The sequence below is a fragment of the Cyprinodon tularosa genome, unplaced genomic scaffold (assembly GCF_016077235.1).
Source record: "Cyprinodon tularosa strain WSP-4 unplaced genomic scaffold, ASM1607723v1 ctg246, whole genome shotgun sequence".
In the NCBI taxonomy this organism is placed as follows: Eukaryota; Metazoa; Chordata; class Actinopteri; order Cyprinodontiformes; family Cyprinodontidae; genus Cyprinodon; species Cyprinodon tularosa.
The window spans coordinates 587,304-604,744 of NW_024038913.1; the positions used below are offsets into that span (position 1 = coordinate 587,304).

General features: G+C 36.7%; 1 protein-coding gene across 1 annotated transcript; it reads left to right on the forward strand.

The window, feature by feature from the left end:
- Positions 1–206: 206 nt before the first annotated feature.
- On the forward strand, positions 207–17,283 carry stxbp2 (syntaxin binding protein 2). Its single transcript, XM_038287956.1, has 19 exons — positions 207–331; positions 1,505–1,554; positions 1,641–1,722; positions 2,029–2,105; positions 2,218–2,293; positions 2,448–2,551; positions 3,101–3,249; positions 3,357–3,441; positions 3,828–3,958; positions 4,120–4,227; positions 5,277–5,334; positions 5,427–5,492; positions 7,788–7,868; positions 8,888–9,029; positions 9,719–9,825; positions 9,930–10,028; positions 10,105–10,190; positions 16,438–16,598; positions 16,722–17,283. Exons 1-19 carry the CDS (start codon positions 295–297, stop codon positions 16,778–16,780), a joined length of 1,758 nt encoding a protein of 585 aa, XP_038143884.1. The 5' UTR covers positions 207–294; the 3' UTR covers positions 16,781–17,283.
- The last annotated feature ends 158 nt before the right edge of the window (positions 17,284–17,441 follow it).

The following is a 17,441-nucleotide window of genomic DNA, read 5'->3' on the forward strand; positions in this document are numbered from 1 at the left end:
CAGTGGGAAGTGCCCAGCTGACTTTCTTTTAGAATGACTGCACTTATTTTTTTTTTTTTTTCGATATATTTATTTATAGATAGATAGATAGATAGATAGATAGATAGATAGATAGATAGATAGATAGAAGAGAAATAGGTATTTGGTACGTGTAATTTTAGAAGGGGTGGAGACCAGGAGACTAATTCACGCAATGCTCAATATTGCCGCTAGGTGGCAATATTGTGCTTTCCAAAGCTGTGCTCTTGAACCATGAGGAAGTGAATGGTCTTGTAAAAGTACACTCCTGTCAAGATGGCACCGAGTGGTTTGAAAGCGGTAGTTGGCGACAGTAAGTAAAACATTAGTTTTAAGTTATAAGGTTTTAAAGCGTAATTTAAATTGACTAGGTGATTTAGATTGTTTGCCCGTGTCAGATAAATCCCAGGAGCTTAACGTCATAATAAAACCGTGTATTTCAAATGCCTCTTCCTGTTTTAATCTCAATTAAACCCTTCTACAAACCATGGGAGCGGTATTAAAACAACTTTAAAAGGCCTCGCTGTACATATTGAGATATATTTTTCGTATTTTTATGAGAGGTTTATGGCTGTTTCTTGTGACATAGGTGTACTGTGTGTGTGGGGGGGAATTAAGTGCGACAGCAGACGTTGTAGGCTAACACTTGCTAGCTTTGGTTATAGGAAGTTCGTCGAGTTTGTTTAAAATGAGTTCATTAAAAAATACATATAGTTGTATTAATAAAACTCATTCACAATGTCATCATTTTCTCACCTGTTTTTTCGTCATGTCTGTCTTGAGTTACGGGGCAAAACAGTCAGGTTTTTAGTATGTGGAAATATTTTATGGTTCATTATTTACAATTTAGCACAATAGGAAACTTGGGTTTCATTTTCAATCAGGTGTTTGTCTTCATACGATTACACTTTACAAGTAAGGATTATTTTTGTTTTCTTTTATTCTCAAAAATGTTGATTATTAGAAGCCAAACCTTGCTCTAAATATCATTTTGTTTATGAAGGTGGCATGAAATTTGCATTTTTCTTTTTTATTTTGTATTTTATTTCAGAAAAGCAGATGGCTACACTTCCTGATACTCTTAGGCAATGAACTACTATTTTAGAACTATTTTAGTATCTGGTGGTAATAATGGTAACCAGTGGAAAAAATCTATTATTAAGCTATTTCTGTAATCATTATTTATGAAAACTGATGGTTATTCTATAGTAACACATCCTTAAACCTAATAGCATGGTCAAGGACCCATGACAAATTTTTTAACTCCTAATAGGCAATTTTACTTAATTTTCATGATTTGTCCAAACAGTCACTGTTGTATTATTGACTTTAATCAACATGAAATGTTTTACTGTTTCTTAAATAGTAAGCATCGAAGCAAATCCTTTAATTAACCAACAAACTCGTGAAAAGAAAAAAAGCTTTATCAAAGATGCATTACTTTGTCACTTTCACATACATAAAATATATGTATTTTGTCCTACAGAAATCTTGAATGGGGTCATAAAGAGTGTAAAGAAAGACGGAGAATGGAAGGTAACCATAAAATAGCTGTTTTATTTATTTTTTTTCTCCCCACACAGCACTTTAGTGACACTGACCTTTGCTATGTCCTCCTACAGGTTTTAATTGTGGACCACATGACCATGAGAATTCTGTCCTCATGTTGCAAGATGTCAGACATTTTGGCCGAGGGTGTGACCAGTGAGTGTGCAGACTTGTCCTGCGATGCTATGTTAATGCCTGCCTTTGATTTATAATTCAGACGTTGAAGATCTTTGTTTATAATAAATTAATCCTACTAAACTTTATTATAAAAAAGAAAATTTAATGACCCTTTTTTAGATAAAAGGAGCTCATAATATTCTTTTTAACAAAATTCCCTGTCATTTTCCTAGATGACTAAACAAGCAGAATGATTATGCACCATTTTCTTTTAAAAAAAAATGTATGGGGTGTTATTGAGTTGTTGGCATTTAGATTAACTGAAGTTTTCTGTCTTCCTTTTAGTTGTGGAGGACATCAACAAACGCAGGGAACCAATCTCAAGTTTGGAGGCCATTTATTTGATTACACCAGTGGAGAAGGTAAACTTTTTGACATCATGGATTCTATTTGATACCATCCTTTAAGTAATTTTTTTCTTGCTCAAAGTTGATTTGAATAAAAAAGCTATTTTTTTTTTCTCCCTAATTACAGTCAGTTCGTGCTCTAATCAACGACTTTAAAGATGCAGCATTTACTTACAGAGCAGCTCACATCTTTTTCACTGACAGTAAGCAGCAATCATTTCTAAATACTGGAAGCCCTGTAGTCTTATTCTTATTTCAAGATGCATTAGAGTAACAGCTAATATATTAAAATAAGAAATTAACTTTTAACAAAGTTGTCTTTATCTGGTGTGATGGTTTGTTTCCTGTTTTTCATAGCCTGTCCTGATGGTCTCTTTGCTGAGATTGGGAAATCCAGAGTAGCTAAGGTTGCTAAGACTTTAAAAGAGATTAACGTTGCATTCCTGCCCTATGAGTCTCAGGTTAGTAAATTCTTCTTGAATTAATCGTTATTTGTTTTGTTTCTCCTCCATTTCCTAGAAAAAATATTCTTCTTAGACAGACTTTGTCATTTTGTACTCACAGACTGTATACAAAAATAAATTTTGTTCAGTACAGCTTTCAAGACATTTACATTGTTAAAATACAGCAGTGATAAAAAGTAAGCAGCATTGATAAAATGTTAACATATGACTGTATATTATTTATAGTTTCCAACATTTAGTTTTTTGTTTTGTTTTTTTTCCACCCATATATTCTATTTCTTAAATACTTTTCAGTTCCTCTTAAACTGTACTGTTGGTGTTGGAGAGGAAGCCCACAGTAGACGTTTCCAGGGCTTTGGATGATCAAGTCTTAAATTAACTGTTATTGGGTTATTATTAGAGATTAGATAGCAAACCATTTTTTCAAGCAGAGATGATAAATAGTCTTGCGTATTTGGTGGTTTACAATACAATGCATGTTGTGCTACAGCTGTGTATTAATTATGCACATTTGACAAAAAAGATTTTTCTTTTTCACCCCTTTAGGTTTTCTCCCTGGATGATCCAGAATCTTTGTCCTCATTCTACAGCTCAGAAAAAAGCAATGATAGAAACAAAATGATGGAAACTGTTGCAGAACAAATTGCAACATTGTGTGACACACTTAATGAGTACCCTGCAGTCAGATACCGCAAGTATGAAAACCATACTGTACATACATTTTAAAATTGGTTCGCTATTCTGTTTTCTTGCTGATTTTGTGATAATTGTGTTAATTATTTTTTATCATTTCCCTCCCAAGGGGACCAGAAGAAAATGCTAAATTGGCTAATGAGATATATGCACGCCTTGATGCTCACAAAGCAGATAACCCGAAAATGGGAGAGGTTAGTGAATATTAAGTTCAGTAGATTTTTGCCTTTATTATTTTTTTGACATTTCTTTGGTTTTTGGGTTTAATTTTTACATTATATAATTTTTTTCACAAGCTTTGCTGAACCTTTCCCTTTTTTTCCTCCTATTTTCTGTCTTTCTTAGTTCAAAATTTCCTTTCTTTCAGGATGAATCTTAACAGGCATGTATCTCTGCACTTTTCTCTATTTGCTTCTACAATGAAAACTGAATTTCATAAGCATGCAATCCAAGCATTTGGTTTCTTTACATGTATCATAACTGCATGTTTTCTTAAATGCCGCTTGTTGTTGAGATTTATAGAATTTGAAAGCATGACACATTTCTTTTACTTTTTTTTTTTTTTTTATATATATAAAAGGGTCCAGATAAGGCTCGATCTCAATTGCTGATTGTTGATCGTGGGTTTGATCCCATCTCACCTGTTCTGCATGAGCTGACCTTCCAAGCAATGGCTTACGACTCGCTAGATATCAAACAAGACATCTATACGTATGTCAACATTTGACTGCTATTTGCCACAATTTATTTTTTGTTGATAAATCTGTTGTAGTCTTTCCCCTGAAGATTTGTTTTCTAAAGTTGCTTTTCACATTAGTTGAATATTTCCGAAATATTTTAACATTATTTGTTTGTTTTTAACCGTCATCAAGTTATCAGTCTACCGGAATTGGGAATTCCAAACCGAAAGAAGTTTTACTGGATGAAGATGATGAGCTCTGGGTTCAGCTTCGACATATGCACATTGCAGATGTAACAAAGTGAGTATTGTTTTGTGTAGTAGCTAGATGTAGATCCCACTGTGAAACATTTTCACACACTTCTGATTATTTGCTTCCACTTGATTTTGTTATTAAAAAAATATAGTAGAGGGATACACATTTGCTGCAAAGACAAAAATGAATCTTGCAATAGCAAAAAAAAAAATAATAATAATAATATTTTAATAAGGTTTGCAAAAACACACAACACATGCCGAGGAAAAATGCTGTAGGTAGCAAAAAATATTTAAAAGTCAACAGAAGCTGCAAATTAGCTCCACATACCAGAGGTGCTCCAGACCACTAGGGGGGGACATTCACCTAAACATATGGGACCAGACCACAGACACTACTAATTGTTTCTGGACCAAACCATAGCAAAATCATTAACATAGTGATTGCCCAGAGGATATTTGTTGTTAAGAAATAAAAGGCATGTTTTCCTTTGAATATTTTCAAAAACTTAATTTCTCTGTGCATTCAGTTTATGTATTTACTAAAAATGTAGTCCCAAATAAGGTTGTCTTCCCCCTTGTTATTTAGAGCACACTAGAGCCATCCAGAGCTAGTTCACTGCTTTCTTCACTTGTAGTTGTTTTTTACTTTGCATGTGTTTTATTTTTGCAGCAGGTTTTGTATTTGGTGTGTTTTAAGTTTGCTGATCTGTTTTCTGGGATTGCAGCATTTCACTCTTTCTGTTGAATTTTGTTTTTAGTTTTTTTTCCTTTGCATGCGGTTTGTGTGTTGGGCATACAGAAAAATTAGTCTATCTCTTTCTTTGTTACTCATTGTATGTTCTGCAAATTGTGTTTCCACCTCCAGGCCATTGTAATTTTGACATTTGATGAAATAAAAATGGTAAATTTTAAAACCTTATTGTGTTAAACTACCACTACAATATTATAAATCATATAAAATATCAGAATTACCAAAAAATTGACAGGAATCTAAACAATACATTTATAGATTTATGGCTTGGAAATTTTGAGTACAAGAAATATTATTTCATGTTATTAATCTTGTGACTAACTTCTAACCCGTTATTGCAGGAAAGTGACAGAACTGCTCCGAACATTTTGTGAAAGCAAGCGAATGAGTACTGATAATGTAAGTGAATACCTAACTTTGTTGATGGTTTCAGGGAAAATTATTTTTTTGTAGTACATGTTTTTAATATTTACTACTTTTCTTGTATTCAGGCCAATATAAAAGATCTTTCTCAGATGCTAAAGAAGATGCCACAGTACCAAAAGGAGCTCAGCATGGTGAGAATCTTTCTACTTTCTTTTTACTAGAAGCTACTTTTGTAGCTTCTACCTCTTCTACCTGGCTCCTATTCCCTCACATGTCAATTTTAACAGATCAAATTCCAGGGGATGTAGGTGGCTCTGCACAGCCCTCAACCATAAATATTAATTATACTCATTGTTACTTGACAGCCATTATATCAAAATTTTGGCCTTCTGGAAAATTACTACACGAAAATGAAAATTACAGAAATGTAGCGAGCTTATTCGTTATAAACCCCAAAACACCTGAAGGTGTGTATATAAATTCATGTGTCACAAAAAACAAGGTACAATGTGTTTGCTAAACATTGTGAGGTGGGATGTGCCTACACATCCTTCCATGGAATAGACGGTGGGAAATCTATATGTTTGGAACATCAGGAGGTTTTTATGCTAACTGCATTTACAGCACATTTTTTTTCCTTTCTTGCTCCTTATTTCCAGCACTGTTCTAATACAGGTGCTGGTCATAAAATTAGAATATCATGAAAAAGTAGATTGATTTCAGTAATTCCATTTAAAAAGTGAAACTTGTATATTATATTCATACATTACATACAAACTCATATATTTCAGATGTTTATTTTGTTTAATTTTGATGATTACAAATGACAACAAATGAAAATCTCAAATTCATCATATCAGAAAATTAGAATATTGTGAAAAGGTTCAAAATTGATGGCCCCTGGTGCCACACTCTAATCAGCTAATTAACTCAAACCACCTGCAAAAGCCTTAAAATGGTCTTTCAGTCTAGTTCTATAGGCTACACAATCATGGGGAAGACTGCTGACTTGACAGTTGTCCAAAAGACGACCATCGACACCTTGCACAAGGAGGGCAAGACACAAAAGGTCATCGCTAAAGAGGCTGGCTGTTCACAGAGCTCAGTGTCCAAGCACATTAATAGAGAGGCGAAGGGAAGGAAAAGATGTGGTCAAAAAAAGTGTACAAGCAAGAGAGATAACCGCACCCTGGAGAGGATTGTGAAACAAAACCCATTCAAAAATGTGGGGGAGATTCACAAAGAGTGGACTGCAGCTGGAGTGAGTGCTTCAAGAACCACCACACACAGACGTATGAAAGACATGGGTTTCTGCTGTCGCATTCCTTGTGTCAAGCCACTCTTGAACCACAGACAGCGTCAGAAGCGTCTTGCCTGGGCTAAAGAGAAACAGGACTGGACTGCTGGTGAGTGGTCCAAAGTCATGTTCTCTGATGAAAGTAAATTTTGCATTTCCTTTGGAAATCAAGGTCCCAGAGTCTGGAGGAAAAGAAGAGAGGCACTTCATCCACGTTGCTTGAAGTCCAGTGTAAAGTTTCCACAGTCAGTGATGGTTTGGGGTGCCATGTCATCTGCTGGTGTTGGTCCATTGTGTTTTCTGAGGTCCAGGGTCAACGCAGCCACATACCAGGAAGTTTTAGAGCACTTCATGCTTCCTGCAGCTGACCAACTTTTTGGAGATGCAGATTTCATTTTCCAACAGGACTTGGCACCTGCACACAGTGCCAAAGCTACCAGTACCTGGTTGAAGGACCATGGTATCCCTGTTCTTAATTGGCCAGCAAACTCTCCTGACCTTAACCCCATAGAAAATCTATGGGGTATTGTGAAGAAGAAGATGCAATACACCAGACCCAACAATTCAGAAGAGCTAAAAGCCACTATTAGAGCAACCTGGGCTATCATAACACCTGAGCAGTGCCACAGACTGATCGACTCCATGCCACGCCGCATTGCTGCAGTAATACAGGCCAAAGGAGGCCCAACTAAATACTGAGTGCTGTACATGCTCATACTTTTCATGTTCATACTTTTCAGTTGGCCAACATTTCTATAAATCCTTTGTTTTTATTGGTCTTCAGTAATATTCTAATTTTCTGATATGATGAATTTGAGATTTTCATTTGTTGTCATTTGTAATCATCAAAATTAAACAAAATAAACATCTGAAATATATGAGTTTGTATGTAATGTATGAATATAATATACAAGTTTCACTTTTTAAATGGAATTACTGAAATTAATCTACTTTTTCATGATATTCTAATTTTATGACCAGCACCTGTAGTAGTTCTTCCGTGACTTCAGTGTCCTTACTGATTCAGATGTAGACATTGTCAGCACTGTGTTCGAACTTTCACTGTGTCCAAAGGGAAGGGAAAAATCATAGACCATCACTGCAATAATATCTGTTTTTTATATTAAGGCATCCCTATGTTTTGATGTTTTCTTCATGGAATCTAATTTTTACACTATTTTCTTCACAGTACTCTACTCATCTGCACCTTGCTGAAGCCTGTATGCAGAAATTCAAAGCCTCTCTTGATAAACTCTGTGAAGTGGAGCAGGTTAGTACGGAATGTTTAATTGGCACTGAGCATTTATATACATCTTTAACACTGTTGTATTATTTCAATAGCCCTGTTGTTTTTTTTTACAAATGTATAAATAAAATTGGAGCCAAATCTTCTTTGCAGTTTTTTTTTTTATCTAAAAGGCAATGATTGGCTAGAGAATTTAAGCATTCCATGAACTCTTGGACCTCAGCTTGTCTTGTCGGCATACTTTGTTTTTGTTGCTGGGTATACTCTGGTACTATGATGAATGGAGAACCATCAGTGTGTTGCATAATAAGCTTGGGAGCAGCAGAAGCCATTCACATGTTTATAGAAATGCAAGAAGCTGTTACATAATAGCAATGAGTTGATATGAATTTAGTGCTCACATACTACATACTGCTCTATTAATTTATCTGTCTGTTGGAGCTGGGAGTGAAGCCACAATCCAATACTGGACCACAGTGTTTTGTATGTGCCAGACATACACCCACAGGGGATGTGCCATGCCAGATTTAGTTTGCCAGATGAATATCAAGCACAGAGGAAACAAAGTTCATGGCATAGTTTTAGTATTATGGGATGCAAGTGTTAATGGCTGCTTTTCCTATGACCACATCGCTCAACTGTGCTAATGGATTTTCAGCATCTCTTAAAGCTGATTATTTAATCCAGCAGGCATGTTTTTGGCTTTAAGATGAACAGCCTGGTCCAAACACCAACAGTTCTCTCAGCTGTCATTTGTTTAAAGCGTTTGGCAAACCAACAAACCCTTGATGCATTGCTGCAGACTAATATTTACTAGAGGGAGATTTCTAGTCTGTCCCAACCTTCTTTTTACAAAGCCACACAATTTAATGGAAATATAATATTCTCTTTTAAGTTCATATTATTTAATGCTAGAATGAGCCTTTATTTAGTTAGGACAGCTAAAGAAAAGGGATCAGTGGTTTTGTTGACCATTGAGTTGATGGATTTTATTTATTTATTTTTTCAGTTGTAGGCAGTGTTTAACTGAATATATTCTACAGGACTTGGCAATGGGAGCAGATGCAGAGGGGGAACCTCTAAAAGATGCTATGAAGAGCATCGTTCCTGTTCTGCTCAACAGTGACATTGGAGCCTATGACAAAATCCGCATCATACTGCTGTATATTTTCCACAAGAAAAAAGGTATGCCATGGCATATTCTAATTCATAAAAAAGTTTGATAGCTACAAGTTTAACCCCTTCTGGCCTGTTCTTGTTCTTTACTGTTCGCCAGCCCTGCAAATGCTAACGGCTAGCATTAGCAAATATTTGACATGCCTGTTCAGAGAGCAGCAATCTCTGCATGGCTTCTAAGCCTCATTGCCTTAAGTTGGCAGTAATACTCAAAAGCTTCACCGATGTTCACCCACATTTTTGGCTCTTTTCAGTTATTTATGTATTTCTATTTTTCTTTTGCTTGAATCTGTGAAATGTAATATTACGACATTTCTTAGCTCTATCCATTTGGATCTGTCAAAGCCTGAGCTGTATGTATCGTGGCTTCAACCTGTATTCCTATTGGTCTATTCCTATTATGTTAAGATTGGCATCATAACCAAAAGTAAATATTTATAAATTTTGGACTTGTCAAAATGTTTAAAACACTTAATTTTTTTTCTGTGAAATTAATAATTTTATTCTGCACCACTCTAAACTTTCTATCGATGTATTATTTTTGGAAAACTTATTGTTTTGATGAAAACATAGTAGGCATGACCTTTTAATTAACTCCATGAGCTAAGTCATGTGTTTTTGTTTATCCAGGGCTTTGCATTTTTTTTTTTTTTTTTTGAAGGCTTTAACCATATTTACATCTGACTCACTGTATTTAGGCATTGGGGAGGAGAACCTTACCAAGCTCATCCAGCATGCAAATATAGCAGAGGACAGCAAAATTATCTACAACATGCAAAACCTTGGCTGTAACATTATCGCTGGGGTAAATTTCCAAATACAACCAAAGTTTTACCTTCAGGTTTTCACTCTGCTGTTAATAATATTGTACCTCTCTCTCATTTTTGAACACAAATTATTTTCTATTAGGGCCGCAATGCTGCCAACGTGCTGCCAGAACGCAAGGAGCGTCTGGAGAGTACATACCAACTCTCTAGATGGACACCCATCATTAAGGACATCATGGAGGTATTAGTGCTGAAGTTTTTATTTTTTTATTTTTTTTATATATATATTTATCTTATTTTGGTGTTCTGTTTTGCAGAATGCTATAGAAGACAAGCTGGACAGGAAGCAGTGGCCATTCATCGCTAATCCAGCACCAATCAACACAACCCAGACTGCAGTCAGGTGAGTCTCTTAAAACCAGTTTAATGCTACATTCACACCATATGCGATTGAAGAAGCTGGTGTACATGCAAAGTTAATGGTTTACGCACATTAAGAAGCATCAAAAAGTCCTGCCGTGCGTCTCAAGCAGTAAGAGCGGCGCATCTTGACGCATGTGAGCAGCCAAACCAGCGCCTCATGACATTATGCACATGTGACGGGCATGACGTGCTTCACAATTAGCAGCTGATGGAGTTGAAAAAAATGAAACTTGCTGCTCGATGCACCACATCAACCAATCAAAGCAGCTGATCTGGGAGCTGGCAGGGAGACAGACACAGCACGGCTGATTCAGAGCGCCATCATCACTCCCCTGAAACAGTTTAATGCCTAAATTAACATCGAATGCCAAAAGCTGCCAGGAAATTATGTTCGCTTGTATTAGTCTGGTGCCTGCAGTTTGTACCACATACCTGAAAAATGCTAACATCTACTTCCAGCTGCGACGAACAGTAGCAGAAACCCCCTGGCTTAGGAATTCTCAATGACGGCGCCGCTTATATGTGGGGATCTGAATAAAATTTGAAGGCAGGATCGTAGTCTTGAACTTTTGAGCTGGACTTTCTCGGCTAAAAATATACAGGGTTCGTACGGGTGCTGGCAATCCTTGAAAATGCTTGAATTTTGACGTTGTGTTTTCAAGGTTTGAAAAGTACTTACATTTTGGATGAAATGCTTGAAATTGTGACTATTTCTTTCGCAACAAATATCTATCTAACTGAATCGTGTGTTTATTAAATGGAGAAATGTTGCAGAGCCCGAAAATGAAACCTGCTCGCTTATGTGTGACTGCGAACTGCCAGTCTATTTCCATGTGTGACTCCGCCCCCATGAAATCACTACGGCACCATGCCGGGAGGTTGTCGTTTCAATGAACGTTGGCTGGAAGATGAAAAATACAAATTATGGATTAAACGGGGACAAACCCCACCAGTTGCCTCTTGTAAAGTCTGCAAAAAAGATGTGCAGCTTTTCACAATGGGCGAGTCTGCGCTCTCGAGTCACATGAAGGGTAAGTCATAGTGACTGAGAGTACGGTGTGATAATGTAATGTTAGTATTACAGTGTTTCCCGCAGCACTATCTTGGCGAGGCGGCCGCCTCGCCAAACTCACGCTACCGCCTCGCCAACGTTCCAAAAAAACAAACAAAAAAAACCCCCGAAGTTTTAATTCATTGCCAGGCCCAGACCTTAAAACAGCATTGATAACTCTACGGCTTATATTACTACGCCAAGGCAGAGGAGTAATTTTCTTTGATCATCCGAGGAGACGTGTGGGGGGAAAAAAACGTGTTCGTCGTCTTCATCATCGGTGAACTATATGTGGAAACAGGGGCGGATTTAGGAAATTTGGGGCCCTAGGCAAAGACAGGCATGGGGCCCTCTGAATTGAGAAGACAACATATAGAACAGACCCATTATACAGATACAGAAATTTTAATAGAATAGAAATTTGAGGATGTCATGTATCTAAGTTTGTCTATGTCACTGTAACTTGGAGGAAAGAATCTCTCTCTCACATATATATATATATATATATATATATATATATATATATATATATATATATATATTAGTGCTGTTAAAATTTGCGCGTTATTATCGCGTTAACGCGAGGCCATTTTAACGGCGATAATTTTTTTAACGTGAGATTAACGCTATGTGGTTTTGTGGTACAATTTTCCAAGTACATCCCGCTGCAGCCTGCTGGAAGGCGTGGCTATTTCCCCCCAGTCTATGCATTTCTCATAGGCTTCGAGAGCGGAGAGCTCCTCAAGGGAAAAAGACGCTCATACACTGGGTGACGCTAGTGCCTTTTCTTTAAGCCCCACCACCAACAAACAAGTTGAGTGTCTGGTAACTAGTAGCAACCTGGAATACGCTGAGAAAACAGATTACTGAGGTGAAATGGAATCTGCTACGGCACTATTGCTGTCTGTGTACGCCACAGGTCGGTATCGTGTGTGTGTGTGTGTCTGTGGGTGGGTGGGTGTGTCTGTGTGTGGGTGTGTGTGTGTTCTAGGGCTGCAACTAACGATTATTTTAAAAATCGATGAATCGGCCGATTATTTTTTCGATTAATCGATGAATCGGACAAAAAAAAATTTTTTATATTAACCTCTTTATTCCAAAATAAACATTTTAGACAGAACAAACAAGCACACAAGTACAGGTTGCTCATTAACTGTACTGGTGCAATATGAAAAATAAATGTTTGTGTAAACACTACGCAAACTTACATGAGAAATGTAGCTGTACATCCACAAAATATAGGCTACTTTGGTTCATAAAGCGCAAAAAGAGACAGGCATTTTTGTTTTTTAAAGCCCCTAAGGGGTTCAACAATAGGTCCCCCCATTTCAAGAAATGAGTTTTTTTTAGACTAGAAGAGTTCTGCCTTTTAAGACAGGAAAGTATAGCAGTTAAAGTTGCTGCTTGAGAAAATACTGAACCATAGAGATAAAAATAGCCCTGTGATTCAAATTATAAATTGTATTTGGAATAAAAATGAGAGAACTAGGGGTGGTAAAAAAACACATCCTCCAAAGACAGATATTTACATGGGAATGTGGCAGATAATTAATTGACATATTACTGATCTTGCTGGATTTTGTTCTGCTTTACTTCCATAAATTGCAGGATCTTCTTTTCTTTATCTTTGCCAGAAGATTTAAACTTTAAAAGCCTTGCCCTCATAATTTGCAAGTTAATTTATTTATAAAGAAAATATAAACGCTGCTTAAACAAATGTAAATGAGATTAAAAGTAAAATAAGTAGCCAACCATATCCCTGTCTGTAACCTACTAACAAGGTAAGGAAAGCATCAGATGAGCTACCTGAGAAACTAACGTTACGTTTCCCCACTTTAAAACCAAACAAACATGGTTACTCATCCTGCTGATCAGCTCTCTTCACTGCCATCGAAGGCTCCAAAGTGTTTTCTTTTCAGGTGCTGCGTCATAACAGTGGTGCTTCCGTGCCATGTTAATTTCTTTTGAAAAAAGTTGCATGTTATCACTTTTTTCACTTTACAAAGCGCAGGCTATTTTAATTATTGTGATCAATTTGCGCCGTCAATCCCGGCGCATGCGCGCTTCATTTGCAGTCTGGACGCTGAGGGTAAACTCCTCACTAAAATCCTGCGGCTCTGACTGCCGCGCTGAGAGGGATTCCTGTGGGAGAGGGAGAAAGGCGTTGGGATGGGGGAGGCGCCCCACGGCAGGCAAAAGCCGCCAGTGACACCGTAAAAAGTCGCCAGATTTGTCGCTAGTTGCTTTTTTGAAAAATAGTCGCTGGAGGGGTCTGAAAAGTCGCTGAGTTGGCAACACTGCAACTGCGGCGCTGACTCGCTCCGCCATATTTTTTTTTCTTCCCCCGGATGACGGCGGCGGCGGATGACGCATTAATCGCGCGACACAACTAATCGATGATTAAATTCGTTGCCAACGCTTTTAAAAGTCGATTTTTATCGATTTTATCGATTCGTTGTTGCAGCCCTAGTGTGTTCTCATTTTTGTTAAGAGGCTGAAAAGTAACTTTCTAGAGCATAGACTACCTCCATCTAGTGATGTCGTCTATTGATTTTGATGTATTGATTGAAAATTGTTCATTATTATCTTGGTTAATTAACATCTAATGTTAACTGTACTACATTTTATAGCAGTAGGGTAAAATTCTTGTCTTTGTTCAAAAGACTGTATTAACTGTAAAGACTGTCTTTTACATCAGCCTGTTTTCAGGGCCTTTTTTTTTGGCTACATATTTGTTATTTTTTGCTACATGCCTCCCCATCTTCTTGCCATATGTTTCTATGGCATAAATCAGTGTCTGTGACCTGTTTTCATTTTAAAAAAAGAACATTGGCACAAACCTAGCCTGTATGTATTTTTTGTATGTCATCGAGAGTATTTAAATGATTTTCAATCAGAAAAAAAATTTGCGATTAAAATGCGATTAATCGCGAGTTAACTCAGGCATTGATGCGATTAAAAAAATTTAATCGATTAACAGCACTAATATATATGTGTATGTATGTATGTATATATATATATATATATATATATATATATAATGTATGTGTGTGTGTATATATATAATGTATGTGTGTGTGTATATATATAATGTATGTGTGTGTATGTATATATATAATGTATGTGTGTGTGTATATATATAATGTATGTGTGTGTGTATATGAATAAATAAAAGGTGCATGTCACAGGAAAGACTAGTGTTGTTACAAATATGACAATTTCTTAAACTACAAAACAGTAAATTATTTAATCTATAATTAATGTGACCCTTAACATCCCCAGCTGTACACAATAACACACACACTCCGCTACGCTGCGCTCCAGACCGCCTGCACAAAGCAAAGCCTACATGCCGCTGTGGCTCCCGTCCGCTCCGCTCTGAGTTCCTTGGAGATCGTAGAGGGCATGCGCGAGATGAACCAGGGTTTCCGCGGATCATTAAAAATAATTACAATTCATAATTTCTTTTTTAAATCAAGGCCTTAATTGGCTCTAAAATTAATTAAATATGTTTATCGTGGATGTGGAACAGATCTCATTGATTTACATGAAAGACAAGCGCTCCGCATGACGTACGTCAGCGGGGCAGAGTGGAGCGCTGACGGAGTATGTGGAATCTGGGGGGAAGTCAGTCATTTTTGGTAACTTTGAAAGCAGCTTCCTACTTTCATTCTTCTTTTTCCTCTTTTCAGCACCGCTAGGGTAACTTCTTTTCATCTTTCGTTCCTTTCTTTTCTCTTCTCCCCCCCTCTGCTCGTATCGTCTCTTCGCGCCGTTTGTTTTCAAATAGTTTGCTGCCGTGTGTTTGGACCTTTCTGCCCATGCGCAGCAAATTAACTGAACCAATGTAGTGGACACTGTAGGGAGGGCCCGAGACACACTTAACATAAGCATTCTAACGGCATTTTAGTCAAAGGATTTTTATCAAAAACATAATTAATGTGCACAAATAAGTAATAGCTGTTTTAACCATACATGTAAAAGGAGTTTTAGGGGGCCCCACAGGAACTCGGGGCCCTAGGCAACTGCCTAGTTTTGCCTAATGGTAAATCCGCCCCTGTGTGGAAAGGTATGTAGTTAATTAAAACTGGTATTAGAAAATAAAGATGCGCCTTGTTTTTAGTTTTGTGTATTCATTTTGACCCCCCCACCCCCCCCCACCCCCACCCCGGCTGTCATCCGCACAAAACTGGTTCCATAGGGTGCTGGAAAAAGTTTTAAAATGGATCTTGAAAGTGCTTGAAAAGTGCTTGATTTGACTTTGGAAAAGGTGTACGAACCCTGAATATAATAAAACAATTTTTTACCAGCTTATCACAGCAAGTATAGCAAAGCCGCACTCTACCATTGAATACAGGGACAGCAGAAGTATCAGACGCATCTGGACACAATTTACTGGACACGCATCAAGAGCATCAAGGATGCTCTAGACACGCGTCTGACCCTATGTGGAATGGAAATGTCATGAAAGCTGTACAGAACGGAATTTCATTTTGTATACACTCTGTGTATACAATATGACGATACAAATTGTCTGTCTTAATATGTACAATCTTCAAAAATTAAGCAACAGGTGATTTTTTTTTTTGCTGCCCAAAGCGCATGCGGTGTGAACATGGCATAAGAGTAGCAGAGTTTAGAACAGCATGACAAAAACTGACATGTTTTCCAGCGAACTCCTTTAAAGAGAAGTGTCATTATGTTTGAATTAAACTATGTATCCAGTAATGCCCAATAAAAGCTTTTTATCCCTGTAACTAAATTTAAGTCAAGCTTTTGATGGATTAAGTTAGAAAGCCCAAAAAAGGACGGTTTACTCTAAATGCACTGCAATCCATTAGGGAATTCTCATCATGATTATGCTTTCTCTACAAACTACGGTCCATATTTAATGGATAATCTGCCTAATGCACAATATTTTCGTTGTTTAGCTTGAAGTAAATTGAAGCATTAAATGTGAATAAATCTACATTAAAGTATTGTTGCACAAAACTAGACAAGATAGGTCAACTATGTTAAATTTGACATGTGGACCATTATGAAACAGATTTAGTATGATGCGGAAATATTTATTATAAAACATGTTTATTAACCTCTAACAAACAATTCATGCATTATGCGAAATGTTACTTGTTGCTAAATAATTTTCCTTCTTTTTTTATTTTTAAATCTACAGTAGTGCCCGTTTTGGAAACTGGCACAAAAATAAGTCTCCAACAGAATATCGCTCCGGCCCTCGCTTGATTGTTTTTATGATTGGAGGAGTGTCTCACTCAGAGATGCGCTCTGCTTATGAAGTCACTCGAAGCACTGAAGGAAAATGGGAAGTGCTTATTGGTGAGCTTTTTTTGTTGTTGTTTTTTTTTTGTTTTTGTTTTTTTTTGCTATCTAGTTATTCTTAAGTTTGTTTCTGCAACAAAGTTCCAAGCTTTTCCTAATCATCAATTATTCTTTTGACAGGGTCCTCTCACATCCTGACTCCAAACACCTTCCTTGATGACTTAAAGGGTCTGAACTAAGTTTCCTATTTCAGATGTTAGTCCTTGAGCAGGGTTTTTCATTTGACTGGTTGCTGGTAATCTGTCTGTAATTCTTCAATAACTTAATTTGAATATGAAGGTACCTTTTAGATTTCACCATGGAAGGAAACAACCTGTTCTATAACGCTTATTTTATTTTTGATGGGATTTTTTCCCATTCATTAGATTTCTATGTTCTTTGATTAAAAATATGATATATTTATATAGATATTTGAGGTATTTTGATCAACCTTTTATCAGCCAAAATCGGTTTGATTTGTCAAGAAATGTACTCCTATATTAAATGGTGTATTTAGAGGAAATGTAACTTAATGGCATTGCAATTAAATTAAAAGAATATATTGGTTTGAAGCATGGATGAAGACTTAGTAAATATTTTCTCAAAGGATTTTTTTTTTTTTTATGTGTAGGAAACTAACTTGGAGAGTCTCAACTGCTGTAATGAAATATTGAACAACTTAATATATATCGCTGGAAACTTGTGGGGTTGGTGTTTTTTTTTTCTTCCTTTTTTCCTAAATTAAATAAAGATACATAAAATTAATGTTTGAGCTTTTTTGGACCTTCACCTGATCTAAATTTGTCATTTCCTTCTTTTTACTTCTGTGAATAAAAACACTTCAACTAATTTGTATTTTAT

Excerpts from the sequence above, each read along its gene's own strand:
- stxbp2 (XM_038287956.1), top strand. The coding sequence starts at position 295 with ATGGCACCGAGTGGTTTGAAAGCGGTAGTTGGCGACA. Across the intron at positions 3,250-3,356 it reads CCTGCAGTCAGATACCGCAA|GGGACCAGAAGAAAATGCTA; the intron begins GTATGAAAACCA and ends TTCCCTCCCAAG. Across the intron at positions 4,228-5,276 it reads CACATTGCAGATGTAACAAA|GAAAGTGACAGAACTGCTCC; the intron begins GTGAGTATTGTT and ends CCGTTATTGCAG.